This window comes from Babylonia areolata, chromosome 27 (genome assembly GCF_041734735.1).
Source record: "Babylonia areolata isolate BAREFJ2019XMU chromosome 27, ASM4173473v1, whole genome shotgun sequence".
Taxonomy (NCBI): domain Eukaryota; kingdom Metazoa; phylum Mollusca; class Gastropoda; order Neogastropoda; family Buccinidae; genus Babylonia; species Babylonia areolata.
This window is the reverse complement of record NC_134902.1, coordinates 15,696,811-15,714,990: the sequence shown is the minus strand read 5'-3', so window position 1 is coordinate 15,714,990 and position 18,180 is coordinate 15,696,811. Positions and strand designations below refer to the sequence as shown.

The following is an 18,180-nucleotide window of genomic DNA, read 5'->3' as shown; positions in this document are numbered from 1 at the left end:
CGCCCCCTTCCCCAAACCCTTCCCCCCACCTCACATCTAACAGTGACAGCGCGCATCTAACAGTGACAGCGCATCTTCCCCCGCCCCCTTCCCCAACTTTTCCCCAGGCCCTTTTTTTTTCCAAGTCATACATATTTTTTGTTGTGTTTGACTGTGAGTGTTGATGCATCATTTATTTGTCTTTTAGTCTTTAACAAGTCTGTTGTCTGAATTGTGTTTTCTCACTTTCACCTGTCATTGTCTTTTTTTCTTCTTTTTTTCAACCCCCTTTCTGAGAGTTCTGAGAGTAAATCTCTTTTTTTTTTTTTCTGAACTTGATTTGGACAGATAGTAGCTGCCCAAGGACGACAACCTCTAAATGTGAGTGAGGGGCTTTGGGAGGGAGGAGGGATGGTGGGGAGGCTGTAAATCTTGCCCAGCGTTCGAATGGTCAGTTCCTTTCTTTGCTGCTAGGACTTGAGAAGTAAAATGTTTTAAACAAAATGCTGGACTGTAGCTGCCTTTGCAAAAAGGCCTGGCAAAAGCTGTTGCTGTTGTCTGTATTGGAGTCGATGTGACTTTGTAGTTATTGTCAGCTCTGTTCGGTGTAACATGCTAACATGTAAGTTGTTGTGGAATTCAGAATAACACTCTAACATGTTTGTTATCATTATCAGTCCAGTCCTTTATGATACGCTAACAAAATGCACATTATTATCATTGGTCTCTAACATTCTTCTTTATGATACGCTAACAAAATGCACATTATTGTCATTGGTCTCTAACATCCTGTAAGGTTTTTGTCAATTATTTGTCTAGTATTTAGTAGGGGAAAAAAATAGAACAAAACTTTAACCTTTAGACTGCCACAGAAACCGTTCTCAAACAGCAGATGATTCACCCCTTCACCACTGCAACAAAAACTGTACCCAAACGGTGGCTAATTATCTCCATCTTGTGAAAGCTTTTATGTTGTTTTGGAATTATCATATTGGTAACTTTAGCTACGCCAAGGTTGCCCTGACTCCTACAACAACACGAAAACACCTCTATGTCACCCAGGAATGTATTTTTCAAGTGATATGGTTGGCTAACTGGAGCATGTCAACAACTCGTTATCTGTGCTGGTAAATTACAGCAACACCTTGTCAAAGCCAAGTGTGAGCATGACGCAGGATTTAGCCGCTGCTCAGTGAAAATAAGAATGAATGCTTGAAGAAGATGAAGGTGAATTGCAGTCTGACAATTGTTTGTAAGAGGGAGGTGAGTAATAGCAGTCTTACTCTTCACCCAAGGAGCAGATCAGAGTTTGATTTTCCTAGCAGACAGCATTGATAGATGGGAGAACAGATTACACAGTGTGTGTGTGTGTGTGTGTGTGACAGACAGGCCTGTGAGAGGGAGTAGGGATGGGGGGGAGGTGTCAGATGTATGAAAGTGTATGAAAAGGGGAGGCAAGACATGAGATCAGGTGGGGAAGGGGGAGAGGGACAGTGGGGTGGGCATGGTGGTGTGCCAGTTTTCAGATCAGATCCAGACATTGTTTGGGATATTTTGTGTATATTTTGTTCATGTGTGTATAATGCTTATTTTTGGAGAAAAAAAATTCTTGTGGACCACATATATGTATTTATTTAATCATACCAAATCATTTTTTTATTATTTTTTTTTTATTTATTGTCCATTCATTTTCCTTTCAGAAAATATATACTTTACCTGTGTCATTTGAGAAAATTAATCCAGAATGTTTGTTTTTTTCTACGTATGACCAAGCGCTCTATGCTTGCTCCAAAACTTGCCTCACGCACAAGCTGTATTAGCTTGCCTCACGCACAAGCTGTATTAGCAGACGACAGTTTTCGCAGCTAGCCCACGCGCAGATTGTGTGACGTCACTCTGCTTACATCATTTTGTTCTCGCCAGACAGCCTACTCGAAGCTCGCCCAGTGTCGCATCGCGGTACGTCATTGGCTGAGCGGAAACTTGTGTTTCTGTTCCACTGTAATTAATTGATATCACTTTTATCAGATCAGTAAACTACAAGTATTATATACTGGCAGAATCGTCACAATTCCATCTTTTAAGTCTATTCCATTTATGTTCGCCTGCGTTAAACTGATTTAACGCAGTTTGTAATTTTCAGCGACGAGCTCGTTAAAACTGACCCTGTTCAGGTGACTTAAATTAAGATTATAAATTTAGCATAGATAATCAACACCTCATTTTATACTCATTATAAAGTAGGTGTTGAGCTCTTTCTTTTGCAACTTATCCGACGTAAATGGGTTCAGAAATCATCTAGAAATCTGTCACTGAACACCTTGTAAGAAGCACATTTATTGTCAGATTTCTCCAGATTAGTGACGATCTGGTTTGCAGCATATGTGATTGTCTTTGTAGTTCGCTTAATTGGCAGAGCGGGTAATGAGTGGTCATTTCATACCTGGTCAGTCATCTGACCAGAGCCTGCTCTCTCTCTCTCTTGCTGCGTCGCGGGCAGTGTGATTGTGTGTCGTGTGTGTTCTTACAACGGCTAATATCTTGTTACGTATCGCTGCACTGTCTTCTCATTATGTCTTCTCTTAGTTCTTCTCTCCTATTCTCTTCTTATCTCTTCTCTTTTAGTTCTTTCTTACATTCTCTTTTTATGTCTTCCTCTTAGTTCTTTTCTTATGTTCTTATAACTGTTGTAAATAAAACAATAGGAAAACCCATTTGTGACTGGCCTCTATATGTTCCTGGCCTGTGCGTGGGAATTCTTGTCTATCCTTTAATACATTCAATCATCATATTTAGTTAAGTCTTTTGTGCCGTACCTTTTGAATAACCATTCGGTACACGGCTACATACGCTTACATGTTTTTTTGTGAAAATTTCCCGGCAAGTAGGATTCAGTTATTTGCTAAATCCCTTTGCAGGCTAAGGGGTAATAGTGACAGCTGAGTGTCAGTTTTTAACATTTTGTATATTCTTGTGGTCCACGCTCAAGTACACTATAATTTATGTAATTTTAAGTTATTTTAATTTGTTATCATTGGTCCAGTTCATAACAACACATCGTTATAACAACATGTTTGTTGAATTCTCATCATTTGTCCACTCAGAATGACTTGCACATTAACAACACGTCACTTTGTAAGGTCCTATCTTCAGTCACAGTTCATTGTCTGGTTGCCTGATTTTGTGTACAGTTTTGTCATGTATGAACAATAAAACTGTATGGATACAGGCACGCTTCTTACCAAATGCAGAGATCAGGTTGGGTTCAATAGACAATAGGTCATATGACCGGAAGAACATAAAATCAATAGGTCATTTTGAAAATCAATAGGTCAAATATCACCCGGTTAATGCAAAAGTGGGAACGCCAATTCTTCTCGCCGAAGCTCGCGAAAGGCAGCGATAAAGATTCGTTTCGGATTTCGTTTCGTCACGGATCCGTATTTTAATAAACCAGTTTATAGTCATTTCCTGTAGGAGCAGACGACAAAGCGATCGTGATCGTTAAAGAGAGAGAGAGAGATGGTTACTTTGGTTGACCGACTGGTCATAAAAACAATAAGTCATGTGACCTGGCAACTTGAAAAACAATAGGTCATTTCAAAATTAAATGCGTCAATGACCAATGACCGATGTCGAACCTGATCCCTGCAAATGCTGTGAACACAAGATACCGTTTTGGTTTTGATATAGACATGTCTGTAGATAAGCTCTTTCATTTGAAACTTTCGTACCATGAGAAAAAAAAATATTAATCTAATACTTGATGACCGAAAGGATATTAAAATAGATTTCAGAGTAGTTCTGTAAAGACAATCAGAAATGAAGGTATTTGAAATGTGAAAAGGAAAAATTATTTCAGGAGGAAAAATGACAGAATTTTAGTTCAGCTGATTAACAAAGATCGTTGCTCTTATCATTTGGTCTGGTTCTGTTTCACACGTTCAGTTCTCATATATATATATATATATATATATATATATATATATATTATGGTATTTCAAGACTTCTGAATACTACAATTTTTGTGTGTGTGAATTTGTGTGTGTTTCTGTGCCATTGCTGCAACATTGTATTCAGTGTATACTATGTCTGTTGGGAGAAGGGACTATTTTTATTGTCAAAGGAAGAGAAGGGGGGTGTCATTCCTGGTTCTTTCTCAGTGAACCATGTCATAGTGCAGGGCTAGAAATGCCCAAATAATTTCTAGTTGTCATGGGAAACTTAAGTAAAGAACAAGAATCAACTTGTCCCTTTGCCCTCCCACTCCTACCACCAAATTTTCAGGTTGCCCTGTGGCCCAAGTAAAGAGACGATTAATTACAAGTAGTGAAAACTACCTGCACCAAATGCAGACTAGATCAGACTCGGCAGCATATTCCAAAATAATAATAATAATAATGTTGGAAGGAAATAGTGAGAAGAAAGGAAGAGATGGATAGATTGGAGGACCCACAGAAAAAACGAAAGCCAACCCGCCCCCACCAAAAACAAACAAACAAAAAAACAAACATGAAACAGCCAGACACAACTGGCAGTGCATGATATTTTTCTCTTCGTTGTAGAACAGTCATTCATGACTTTTCTTCCGTTATTTCTGAAATATTATTTTTCATGTCTCTTGGCTGAATTTCTTTCATTCCTTCTCTTTTCTTTGGTTAAAAAAAGTCTCTGATGCAGTGGTGGCCTCTTTGTAATATATATATATATGTGTGTGTGTGTGTGTGTGTGTATTTTTTTTCACGTTGAATGTGTGCAACTTCCTGAGCTATAAAACCCAAACTTGAACAAAGACGTGTTTGGTTTTTTTTTGTTTTGTTTTTTTAATTTTTGTTCTTTCTCCTTTTTAAAAAAATTTTTTTTTTTAACATTAGTTCTTCAGATGAACTTCTTCATTGGCTAGAAAAAAGAATTAGAAAGAAGCAAAAACAAAATAGTGATAAAAAATAAACAAAACAAAATAAAAGGGAAGAATATATGAACAAATATACTTGCGTATACATACCTACATGTCTGTCTGATTTCATGTTGATGGCTGCTCTAAAGTAGGTGTGTGTGACAAAATATTCATTATTCAAGGTCTAAAGTCCGTTTCATTTTCTCAAGGAGGCGGCGTTGCGTTCTGACAAATCCATGTACTCGACTGACTACACAGCTGCTGGGCTGATGCCCGGCAGCAACATAACCCATCACGATTAGGCCTTGAGTGCATCCATACATATGCTGTGCACAAAGGTGCCAAGTTGTGCAAGGCCAACAGGACTGCTGCAGCTGTTCAGAAGAGGCAGGCCAGAAAGTCACAGACAAACAAGCTCCCTGACAATGATATGCCTGTCTCTTTGTCTGCCCCAACTGTCAGCGAACATTTCGTGCGCAGATTGGACTATTCAGCCATCTGCGCACTCACAGATAGATCCATGAGCATCCCCTCCCCCTATCCCCCAGCTGGATGACAACGATGGTCATCATCGATCTCGATGGACACACACACCACCACCACATATATTTCTGCAACTATCAAAGTGGATTTCTTTTTACGGGGTTTTGCCAGAGGACAACACTTGGTGTTGCCATGGGTTCTTTCTCAGTGCGCTAAGTGCATGCTGCACACGTCACCGATGTTTATCGTCTCATCCGAAGGACTAGACACTCAGTTTTGAAAAGTTTGATTTTCCAGTCAGATTTGGTAGAAAGGGAAGGACTAGACACTCAGTTTGATTTTCCAGTCTGGAAAGAGAACACTCAGTTTGATTTTCCAGTCTGGAAAGAGAACACTCAGTTTGATTTTCCAGTCCTGGAAAGAGAACGCTCAGTTTGATTTTCCAGTCAAACTTGGGATGGAAAGAGTGTGACCGGGATTCGAACCTTGACCCCTCAGGGAAACTATTGTAGAGAAGTGTCTGAGCCGTTTTTTTTCCACCTGCCTCCAAAGTTGATGCTGATGATGACGGCTGTGTGCAGGTGTACCACACACACATGGAACCCCAGTCACTGAAGGGCCAGCTGAACATCCAGTACCGACACGACGTGCCGTCCATCATCCGCTCCCTGCCCCACATCGGTGCCATCTACGTCAACGGCTCCAAGTACCCCCCGGAGAAGAACAGCCCCCAGCCCTCCCACTCCTCCTCACACTCCACCTCCTCCTCCTCCTCCTCCTCTTCCAGTTCCCAGAGCAGTGGTGGTGGTGGGGGAAGCATGTACCGAGGAGGCGGTGCCCCGGCCAACGTGGTGGTTGGTGGGGGAGGAGGAGGAGGGGGCGTGGCACCCCCACCCCTCTCCCAGGGCAGCCTCCCCCACCACCTGCCCCCCCAGGACCGCCTGTACATGCAGATGATGATGAGCCGCCAGTCCCACACCAACACGGCCACCTCGCAAGGGCCCACCCTCTCCCTGCCCGGGTCACGCCGCATGGCCGGGGGTGGTGGTGGTGCAGGCAGCATGGGCCCCGGGGTGCCGGGCCGCGGGTGGGGCAGCGGGGGTCAGCAGCTGGGGTTGCCTGGCAACCAGGGGAGCGGGGGCCTGATGGGGAGCATGCTTGGGCAAGGGCAGTCTGCAGCGGCCCAGCACCCCATGATGGTGGCAGGGCGAGGGCCGACATTCACGCCCATGAGGCTTCACCACCGCCCCGTGGAGCCGGGGCACATGTCGTCGGCACCAACCATGATCCTGGGGGCACCGCACCGGGCACAGCAGCATTCCTTCAGCTCTCTGCCTGGTGAGTGGTGGTGTGCGTGCTATCGTGTGGACTGTAATCAGTTCTACGATATATATAAAAAACATGTGCATGATTCATGTGTAAGTCTGGAGATAAAACAGAATGTTTCTTGTGCTGGAAAAGTCTTGGAAAATTTGTGTTTTCTCACCCTGGTCAGTGGTTCGAGTGAAATTCGTTCTGTTCTACGATATAAACTACGTGCAGGTTTGTGCTGAGTCTCAGGAGGCTTGGATAGAGGACAAAATATTTCTTGTGCTGGAAAAGTCCTGGAAAATTCATGTTTTCTCACCCTGGTCAGTGGTTCTGTGGTGTTTGAGTAAAATTCATTCTGTTCTTAAAAAAAAAAAAAAAAAAAAAACTACATGAGTTTGTGCTGAGTCTGGGAGGTTTGGAAAGAGAACGAAATGTTTCTTGTGCTGAAAAAAATCTTGGAAAATTCATGTTTTCTCATTCTGGTCAGTGGTGCTGTGTTGCTGAGTGAAATTTGTGCTCCGATAAAAACTACATGCAGGGTTTTATACAGTAAAAGAAGACTGTGAAGAAAAAATTTCTTGTGCTAGAAAAGTCTTTGGAATTTGTTTTCCTTTACCTGGTGATGCTGTGTTGTGTGGACAGGAAGTCTGTCCTACGATAAAGACAGTGTGCAGGGTTTGCGCAGGGTTGTGGAAGACTGTACAGAAGATAAAAAAAAAAAAAGGTTTATCTTGCTGGAAAAGTCTTGGAAATCTCCGTTTTCTGTATGTGGTGAATGGTGCTGTGTTGAGTGAAATTAGTTCTGTAATAAGAATCGTATGGAGGGTATGTACAGTGTCATGGAAGACTGAAAAGAGAAAAACAATTCCGTGCTGGAAAAGTCTTTGGACAATATGTTTTGCCCTTCAAGGTCTGGAATTTTAATTAAAAAAAAGAACAAACAAAAAAAACACAAACCTTAGTACCGTTTAACAATGAGTTTAATGCATTAAAAGAAATGTACAGAGAGAAAAAAAGAAAAAGTGATGAAATTAGAACATTGATTCAGTCTTTTTCATAAGCGGTGCAGTTTGGTTATCTGTTTGGTATTGAAAATTTCAATATAATCAGGAATTTTGTTTTGTGTAATTTTGCTTTATTTTGAGAAGCAGCATGACACGTGCACACAGCCAGATAACGCGCAACCAGACACAAACACGTTTTGCATTGGATTTCATCAAGAGTGTGAATGGAGTGTATATGTAGCGCATTGAGTTGCATTACGCAAGATTATGTGCCATATGAAATGATTCATTATCATCTGCAGTAGTAACACATTTCTGACCAAGCAAAGTCACACATTTCTGACCAAGCAAAGTCTGCTGTAACCGTCAACCCTTGGACAAAGCAATTATGAGTGCTCAGCACGACAGGTTTTGTGGTTTAAAAAGCTGGCTTTGTCATAATCTCAAACAAATTTTCAAACACTGCGTTCAGAGGAAGTTTTCAGAGTAATTTCTCCCAGACGTTCTTGTGTGGTGAAGTCCTACCTTTGTCATTTGTCGACAGCAACAGCCCAAACTGAAAGTAGTATTTACAACTGGCAACAGAGAATTTCATGAGAACAACTATTTGTCTGGCCATGGTCAGAAATGTGTTAAGAGCAAATGTGTAGCTGTAAAAAAAGTAACATGTTTGATGACAGGTGTGTTGTGATTTGATAAACAAAAAACCTAATGCACAAACTGTAGTGCGCCCCTCCTACTATCCAGCCCCACCTCCGCTGCGGAGTCCCATGGGCCAGCCCCAGTATCGCGGAGCGGCGGAAGGCCTCCACATGAACAGCGGAGGTCAGGCGGCCATGTCTGGGGTGCGTCGAGGGAGCAGCATGATGGACGCCAACCCCGACCCCGCGCGGCCGGCCTCCGGAGGTCACAACACACCGGAGCGACCTCTGTCCGGTGAAGGGTAAGGAACGACATGTGAAATGTGTTTTGTGTGTGTGTGTGTGTGGTGATAATGAATGCGTTATTTGTTCAGCATACATGTGTATCATGATTGTGTTGTTCAGTGTGTGAGTGATATGAATTTCATGTTGTTCAATGTGTTTGTGCAGGAAAAATAAGTGTGTGTATGTGCACAGATATGGGCTGTGTGGGGGTGAAGCTTGAACATGAAGACAAGGGAATAAGCATTCAGTTTCCAAATCAAAGCTGTGACACCCGACTCCAGAATATGTTTCATAGAAGTTTTATCACTAGATCTACAGACTTTGATTATTGTTTTTATTTTATTTTATTTTATTTTTTTATATATATATATTTTTGATAGAGATTGCTTTTTTTTTTCTTTTTTTTTTTTTATATATATATAAATGACATGCTCAGAAAAGTGACACAGAGACTTACTGTGAACATTTCAAGGTATCGTTTCAGTGCTGCGGGCAGCATGCGAGTGAAGGCTGAGCCCCAGGACAGCACGGACTGCGTCATCACTTCAGCCACCTTCAAGACCAAGAGGTCCTCCTCTGCTGTGGCTGGCTGCACACTGGGGGTAAGAGATCTGGCCCTGTTTGCTTTCTTTGTTTGTCTCTGTCTCTCTCTCTCTCTCTTTCTCTCTCTCTCTCTCTCTCTCTCTCTCTGTCTCCCTTCAACACTGTGAAGAGTTAGTCATTGGGGCACCACATGGAAGAACAGTTCACCAGATACCTCTAGGTCTGTCGTTTTTGTGTGTCAACAAAGCCTGGGTCTCTTTCGAGTCTGGCCCTAAGACCTTCCTCTTCCTAAGACAGCCTCCCTCCTCTGCCTCTTCCTTGTTTTCAGTTTTCGGCAGTGAAGCTAAAGTTATGCCTGTGTGTGACTGACTGGTGTGAAAGCGCTTTGTCTCTGCATAAGATTTAGCGCTGTTTAAGAATAGTGATATTTATTTGTTCATTTTTTTCATTTCATTGTTTCGAAATTGAATAGGTTGGAGTATTTCCATATTACAAGGATTTCTGTATGGGCATTTTGGTAATTTTTTTTCCCCACCCTCTTTATTTATTTTACTTTGTTTTGGTATAAATATATATATATATTTCAGTCACCAGGAGAGCTTGGCATGAAAATGTTGGCAATGCTGCCATGGAGGCCCATTTTATGTTTTGGGGACTATTGTGACAGGGCTGTACTCAGCACTTCCTTTCATATTTTGGCGTTAACCAGGCCCAGAAAGTACAGGCACAGTGGTCTTTTGAACATTATTTTTATCTACCATTTAACATTATTTTGTGTTCTCTTTGACTGGTTTTAAGAAAGGACATGTTTTCAGCCCTGAACTGGCCCCTCTTTTGCAATCGGCTGGCAATAATAATGGTTTGATTTGGTTGGTTCACTGGATAAAGGACAGATGTGAACGTGGTCCGTCGTCACTTTATTTCAAGCATGGTCACAGAGCTAGATCGGCTGGCAATGATAATGATTTGTTTTGGTTTGATTTGCTCCCTGGATAAAGGACAGATGTGAACATGGTCCTTCGTCACTTATTTTAGGCATGGTCACAGAGCTAGATCAGCTGGCAATGATAATGATTTGTTTTGGTTTGATTTGTTCCCTGGATAAAGGACAGATGTGAACGTGGTCTTTGGTGACTTATTTCAGGCATGGCCACAGAGCTATGTTGACCAGAACAGTATCACATCTATGCAGGAGCTGCAGAAGAACCTGGATGAGGTGATCCGCGGTGTGCCCCTCGACCTGGGAGACAACCTGGAGCAGATCAACGGTGGGGAGTCCCTGGGAAACGGATCCGCTGGTGTTCGAACCTCCGTGGGCCCTCCTCTGTCACTCACGACCACTGCCACCCCAGCCCCCGCAGGCAGTATAGCGACGTCTGCATCCTCGTCCAGTAGAACCGACAAAACCTCTGTCAGTCCCGTCCCCATGCCTGCCTCCACAACCTCCTCCTCCTCCCCCAACCCCACCACGGTCGTATCGTCAGCAGAGGCAAGGGTTGGAGGGGAGAGTGCAGCTTCCTTAGGCGGCACAGATTCAGGCGAACCTAACGGTCACCAGGTTTGTGTTCAGTTTCAGTTTGGCTTCAAGGTGGTGCTGAGAGAGTGGACTGATCATTATACAAATATTTTTTAGATTAAAAACATTTTGAAGTTGGATCGGTGAAGTTGTATACGTGCATATACGCAACAAAACCTTGTAACTCTTTTTTTCTTCTTTTTTTTTTGTTTTGTTTCTGAGGACCTGCCTTGCACAAAGCTTGTTTAATAAGGACTGCATATGCTGTCCTAGATTTGGGAATTTTCCCTCCTACGATAGAACCGCTTGTGTGAAAATGTTATGGATGGCTGACAGCAGTGGATGATTGTCCTGTCTTGGCAAAGATGAAAATCATAAATTGTCCTGTCTTGATGATGATGATAGTAACAACAGTGTGTTGGTGCAGGTGAAGGGTTACGCCACGGGTAACAGCATGCCGGGATTCACGCTGGCGGCGGTGGAGTCTGCGGACCCCAACGACGACTACTGCGCCTCCTGCCACCAGGGGGGCGACGTGCTGTGCTGTGACAGGTGCCCCCGGGTCTTCCACCTGCAGTGCCATGTGCCTGTCCTGGCCACTGTGCCCAGGTAAGCGGGAATTTAAAAAAAAAAAAAAAGAAGAAAAAAAAAAACCTTGGGTAAAAGGCGGCCAAATCCCATCCCTTGTCCCCCTCCTAAAGAAAAACACAAACCTCTGTGGGGGCTCGAACCCATGTCCTCCCAGATATCAATCCACGATGCTAAGCACTGCATTTGAGCAGCTGGTGGGAGAATACTTGTAATGTTAAATGTGGAGAAAATAAAACAGTAATTCAGGGATTTAAAGAAAAAGAATGGTAGTTAAAATGGACACAGTTACACTGATGTAAACTGTACCTCTTCACTGGATGAGTGATTGAATGGGTCTTTTTGAACATTATTTTTATCTACCATTTGAACATTATTTTGTGTTCTCTTTGACTGATTTCAAGAACAGACATGTTTTCAGCCTTTAACTGACCCCCCCCCACCCCCCTCCTTGCTTTACCGTACCTTGCCTTTCCTCACCTCACCTCATCTGACCTTGTCTGTCTTGCATTACCTTGGCATGCCTGATCTGGCCTGGCCTGGCCTTGCCTTGCCATACCATACCTCACCTCACCTCACCTCACCTCACATCAACTGACTTTGCCTTGTATTACCTTGGCATAACTGGTCTGGTTGGGCCTGGCCTGGACTTAGCGTACCTTGACCTTACCTCATCTCGTCTTGCCTTGCATTACCTTCGCATACCTAGTCTGGCCTGGCCTTACCGTACCTTGCCTTGCCTTGCCTTACCTTACCTTACCATACCTCACCTCACCTTACCTCACCTCACCCTGTCTTGCCTTGCCTTGCCTTACCTTACCTTACCTTACCATACCTCACCTCACCTTACCTCACCTCACCTCACCTTGTCTATCCTTGCATTACCTTGGCATACCTGATCTGGCCTGGCCTTACCATACCATACTTCACCTCACCTTACCTCACCTCAGCTGACATTGTCTTGCCTTGCATTACCTTGGCATACCCGGTCTGGCCTTGCCTTACCATACCTTACCTCACCTCACCTCACCTCACCTTACCTTACCTCACCTTGCCTTGCCTTGCCTTGCATTACGATACCACACCTCAGCTGACATTGTCTTGCCTTGCATTACGATACCACACCTGATCTGACCTTGCCTTGTAATTCCCTTACCTCACCTCACCTCACCTGACCTTTCTCTTTGTGTGCAGCGGAACGTTTGTGTGCACGCTGTGTGAGGAGGGGCTGATGACGGAGGGCATGGTGGAGGACGGCCTCCCGTCAGACCTGTCGGGGAAGCGGAAGGCAGCAACAGGGGAGCTGTCGGACAAGGACCTGAAGGTGTGTGAGCGGGTTCTGCTGGAGCTGTACTGCCACCCCTCTTCCATCCCCTTCCACGAACCCGTCAGCAGGGCTGTGAGTCAGTTTTACACTTCATATATATTTATTTGTATTACTCCTTTTTTTTTTTCTCACAACAGATTTCTCTGTGTGTGAAATTCGCACTGCACTCCTCCCCCAGGGAGAGTGTGTGCGTTGCTACACTTGACAGCGTCACCCTTTTTTTCTTTTTTTTTTTTTGTCACAGCAGAGATCTCTGTGTATGAAATTCGTGCTGCTCTCCTTCCCCAGGGAGAGTGTGTGTGTTGCTAAACTTGACAGCGCCACCCTTTTTTTTTTTTTTTTTTTTTTTTTTTGGTCACAGCAGAGATCTCTGTATGAAATTTGTGCTGCTCTCCTTCCCCAGGGAGAGTGTGTGTGTTGCTAAACTTGACAGCGCCACCTTTTTTTTCTTTTCTTTTTTTTTTTTCTGCCTGCAATTTTAATTGTTTTCCTATCGAAGTGGATTTTTACAAAATTTTTTTTTTGCCAGGGACAACCCTTTTGTTGCCATTGGCTCTTTTACGTGCACTAAATGCATGCAGCACACAGGATCTTGGTTTACTGTCTTATTTGAATGACTAATATATATATGTATGTGTGTGTGTATATATATATATATATATATATATATATATATAAATTCTTTATGTGTGTGTGTGTATATATATATATATATATATATATATTTTTTTTTTTTTTTTTTTTTTTGAAGGCCCATCATCTATTTTCACTTTTTCAGTGTTTCTTCACTCCCATTCCACTTATTCTGGAAATTTTTATTTATTATAATTTTTGGTTTTTTTTTTTTTTAATATAATTTTCTTACTCGCAGATTCTGATACACTGTTGTGACAACACGCAAACACACACACACAGGTTGGCACACCAACACAGTTTGCACAGATACACATGCGCTGCGACAAACACTTCCGACGCAGTCACCCAATCCTGACACATTTTCTAGTTCTTCACAGACACACAGAGAAAGAAAAAAGAAGGAAACATATTGCCTTTTCCTTCAAAAAAATATTGATGTCTTTAACAATATAATATTTATGCATTGAAGGGGTTGGGAGATATAATTGCTGATGGATTGTTGTGCACTAAACTTTGCCTGTAAAACTACAGTAACATGTTGGGATCTTGTTTTGCAGGTGCCAAATTACTACAAGATAATCACAAATCCCATGGATTTCTCCTGCATCAAAAACAAGCTTGCCTCAGGCCACTTCGACCACTACACAAGTGTGGAGTCGTTCCTGGATGACTGCAGGCTTGTCTTCAGAAACTGTGCTGTTTATAATTCTGTAAGTCTTTCATTTCATTTTTTTTTAATTTTACTTATATTTATTTCATTTGTTTTGGGGTTGTTGTTGCTATGTTTGGCTTCAGGTAGTAGACGTTTCGTTGAAAAAAATCAATAAAAGCATACAAGCATCGTTATTTGAAAGGTCAGAGACAAGATAAGAGTTAATGCTGCCAAATGTTTATGTCAAGTCGGTTCAGTTTGGAAGATCTGTTTGTAGAAGAGCAGGGTGAAGTGAAAGTACATTTGGAAAAAAAAATCCAGCTTGATGCGGCGCGCACACACATACACACACACACTTGTAAACTCACATGGTGTATGTGATTAAATGCTCCCCAGATTATTTTTTGATGCCTGCAGATAACCAGCAGACAGACTTGTTATTTTTTTTTTATAAATTACTATGAATAAAAAAATTTTTAAAATTTTAATTTAAAACTTTTTTTTTTTTAAAGAAAGAAGGTACAGTTATTCCTTCACACGTGTCAGGCAAGTATTACCCAGTGTGACTGAAGGGAGACAATTGGGTACAAAACTTTCCTTCATGAACATTTCCAACAGACAGGAGATTGATTCAGTGTTTCCTTGCAGTTCCAGCTGAAAAAAAAAAAGAAAAAGAAAAAAATGGTGGATTTTGTTTTGACATGACATTACTTCTCAGCTGTTTCGTTTTGACTCAAACACCCAGAAATTGATTTATTTTGACATATAACTTCCAGCTTTTTCTTTTGGACTTGAACATCCAGAAAGATGTGTAATCTATATTTGCTTGCGGTATGTTATGGAAACATGACAATATCTACATAATCTAGCGCACATCTGCCCTGAAAGTACTGTAAGGTTGTATTGATGCCGTCAGGAGGGGAAAGGGGATGTTAGAATGAAAGAAAAAAAAATCCAACACAAAACACCCAGCGAGTTCACACCCACCACTGCAGTTTCAGTTCTCAAAGACGATTCTGACATGCTCTTTAATTTTATTTTAAAAAAAACAACAACAACAAAAAAACTGTTGTATATGATATGCCTGTATATTGTTGCTCATAAGTCACTATTGTTTCACCTTACTCAGAATATTGTCTTCTGGTTTCTTTTTTCAAACATTTTTATTCCAATTTTTTACATCATGAGACACACACAAGCATACACCATGAACTGTAGTAAATTAAATGAATGTGATAGAAAGATGACAATGAAAAAACACACACACACACACACACAAAACAACCCAGATTATTGTCTTTGTCAAGTGAAGGTAAAAAAGACAAACAAAACATGTAACTAACAAAAAACACTTTGATCTGTGCTTGCACGCGCACAGGAGACGTCAGAAGTGGGCAAAGCGGGCAAGATCGTGCGGGGCTTCTTCGACCGCCTGGTGGACCGGCACATGCCGGAGTTCGGCAGCTACGCACGCCGTCGGCACGAAAGCCCTGAGGGGGACAGGCACGAGACTGAGCGCAAGAAGCGAAGGCTGACGCCCCCTCCCCCTCACTCTGGCCAGCAGGGGGAGAACTCTGCAGTACAACAAGTGCATTGATGAATTTACTTCCCTTGGTCGTTGATGGCATGCTAGCTACTGTGACCAGGAGCTGCTGAGTCGGACATTCAGGATTCAGCTTGGTTTGTTTTTTTTCTTTTGTTTTTTTTTCTGAATGATGTTGCTGTATTTTACTGCCACTTCGTTCTCAGAGAGAAAATTGTGTGTGTGTTTTTTGGGTTTTTTTGTTGGTTTTTTTGGTGTGTGTTTGTGTGCATACAGTGCGAAAGACTTGTCCGGTGGGAAAGTATCATCTGAGCTTTGAACAGAAAGTGATTTTGGTGTTTGTAGACTGAAAATTTGTGTGTGTGAAAGAAACTGCAAAGACAGTGGTGTCATGTTTTATTTACTGTAGAAAAAGTCCGTCGCAGAAAAGGTGAATTAAGGCTGGAATTTTTTTTTTCCTAGTAAATAAATATTAAATAACAGTGAGGTCAGTACTATACTATCAGACACAATTTATGTGTGTGCGTTTTGAGTGATTTTTTTTCTCCTCAGATTGTGTTGGTGTGCGTGTATGGTTTTCTTTGCGGTGTTCCTGGTCTGTTCTCCAGACCGTTTGATGAAGCTCAAAACCCCAGTGAGCAGTGCATTTGGATTGTTACTACTTAACAAAATTTATTTGCTTTTGTTTTTGGTCCTTGATTGGTGAAGGTGCAATGGGGGGCAATATTTTTAAAGTCTTTGTCACAGTGCATGGAAGTTTCAGTATAAAGTGAATTTATAAATTTTTTGTTTCATGATTTATTTATTTCATTTAAAAACTTTTTTTTTTTTTTTCTTTTTTTTTTTTTTCTGTGATCTCTTCCTTTCTTATTTTCTTCGTATTCTTTTTAGCATCAGGAATGTGATAGTTACCAGCTGGCTTTTTTTTTTTTTTTTTTTTTCCCCTATGCATGCTTTTTTGTTGTTGTAATTTTTTTTTTTAAAGATATTAAATTGTGTATTATATATAATGATTTAGTTGATAACAGAATTGATGGTATAGTCACTTTCAGAGGCATGACTTGCCTGGCTGTGTGCCTGGGTCTTATTTTTAGCCAGGTCTCTTTCTTTTCCTGTGCTACGGATTGATACTGGCTGCATTTTCCACCCCCCCCAATTTGGCCCTTTGTGGTGTTGGGATTATAATTGACTATGAAAACTATCAGGCACAGAGTGGAGAACACCACCATATTCTGCTCTTCCTCAGCAAAGAGGACTGTGGAGAGTAGGGCGGGGAAATACTCCAATTTAATCAAATTGATTCAAGTTTAAATCTGTTCAGTGAACGGAAACAATGATGTGATATATTAGCATCATCTGTTTATGGCTCTTTTTGTTTTCTGGGTTTAAAAAAAAAAAAAAATTATTATCATTAGTTTCCTCTTTCTGTTGACTTCTTCATGTCTCTGATAATTTCTTTTCATTTCTATCAGTCTGCCGTCTTTCTCTCATGGAAGGGCTGACGACCACAGCACCGCCTGGTCTTATGTTAAGGCAATATGCCACAAACTGTGGTGTTTTGCAGGTTGTGTTTTGTTTGTGTGTATGTTGTTTTTTTTTTGTTGTTTTTTTTTCTCGTCAGAAAGCTGTGGTGGAGAGAGTGTGTGAGAGAGATCTGATACCATGTATCTGTAAATTGCTGCAGATCTGAATTTTTTTTTTTCTTCTCCAGTTAGGTATCTGTGCCCTGTTTCTCACCATGTAAGATTTTTCTCTGTAATTTAAGGATGCTCTTTTTTCTTTTCTTTTTTTCTTAGGACTGGTCTCCACAATGACCAGAAGCAACCTTCCTGTGCTAATTACCTCCCTTACCTTTTTATTTTATTTGAATTTAAACATTAAAAAAAAAGAATAGTTCCCTTCTGTCTATCCTTGATAAAGAGATGCTGTATTTGATTTAATCTAAATGGTTGCTCCACCTAATCATGTTCTACCACCAAGGTAGTGCCACAGGTGTCAGTCCAGAGGTGTGCTGTGCAGTCCCAATTATTTTTCTTGGCATGCTTAGAATTTGTAAGTGGAACCCCCTGCATTTGAGCTGTGTGTGTGTGTGTGTGTGTGTGTGTGATTAACCACTAGAGTGTGTTTGGTTTACATGATCTGTGTTCAATCTCCACATTAAGGTGAAGATGAGGTCTGCATTAAGTTGCTTTCTGTTTTTCATTTGTGCAACAGACATGTCAGACTTTTCGACCCAGAGATAACGAGTCTGAAGGCATCATCCTTTTCTTTACTGCACACAAAAAGAAAAAAAAAATCCATTTTGCTGTTCTTTACAGACTAGACATAGCATCAGGGCATTTGTATAAAGTGCATTTATGTCTTCCAGCTGCATCAGTATTCTGTGGAAGTGAGATGAGGGAAATATTTAGTGGAGCCAAAGGAGCTAGGGACATTCAGGTGTGTTGTGCAGGTAGTTGGAAGGGGTCAAGGTGGAAAAAGTAATGATAAGTTCACAGGACTGACAGGCAGATTGTACGGTACAGTTTGTTTGAATAGTGAAGTGAGTTTTAAGGTGTGTAAAAAAAAATTTTTTTAAGTTTGAAATTTCAATTTTTATACTTGTGTCAACTTACAAGTGAGTATTTATATGAACAGTTGATTCATCACGGAACTGTGTTTAAGGCACAAGTCTGATTTTGTGGGAGGAAAAAAATCAAACAACAACAACTGAAAAACCCAGTGTGTAACACTGATCATGTCCAGATCAAGACTGCCGTTTGACATGTGTCAACC

General features: G+C 41.5%; 1 protein-coding gene across 1 annotated transcript in view; it reads left to right on the top strand.

Moving 5' to 3' along the window:
* Positions 1-16,329, top strand: part of LOC143300965 (transcription intermediary factor 1-alpha-like) — a 31,286-nt gene extending 14,957 nt beyond the window's left edge. The window contains 8 exon segments of the mRNA XM_076614919.1: positions 5,941-6,697; positions 8,422-8,617; positions 9,085-9,202; positions 10,288-10,701; positions 11,087-11,268; positions 12,442-12,646; positions 13,768-13,920; positions 15,241-16,329. Of these exon segments, the coding sequence (XP_076471034.1) occupies positions 5,941-6,697; positions 8,422-8,617; positions 9,085-9,202; positions 10,288-10,701; positions 11,087-11,268; positions 12,442-12,646; positions 13,768-13,920; positions 15,241-15,459 (2,244 nt within the window). The 3' untranslated portion in view covers positions 15,460-16,329.
* The last annotated feature ends 1,851 nt before the right edge of the window (positions 16,330-18,180 follow it).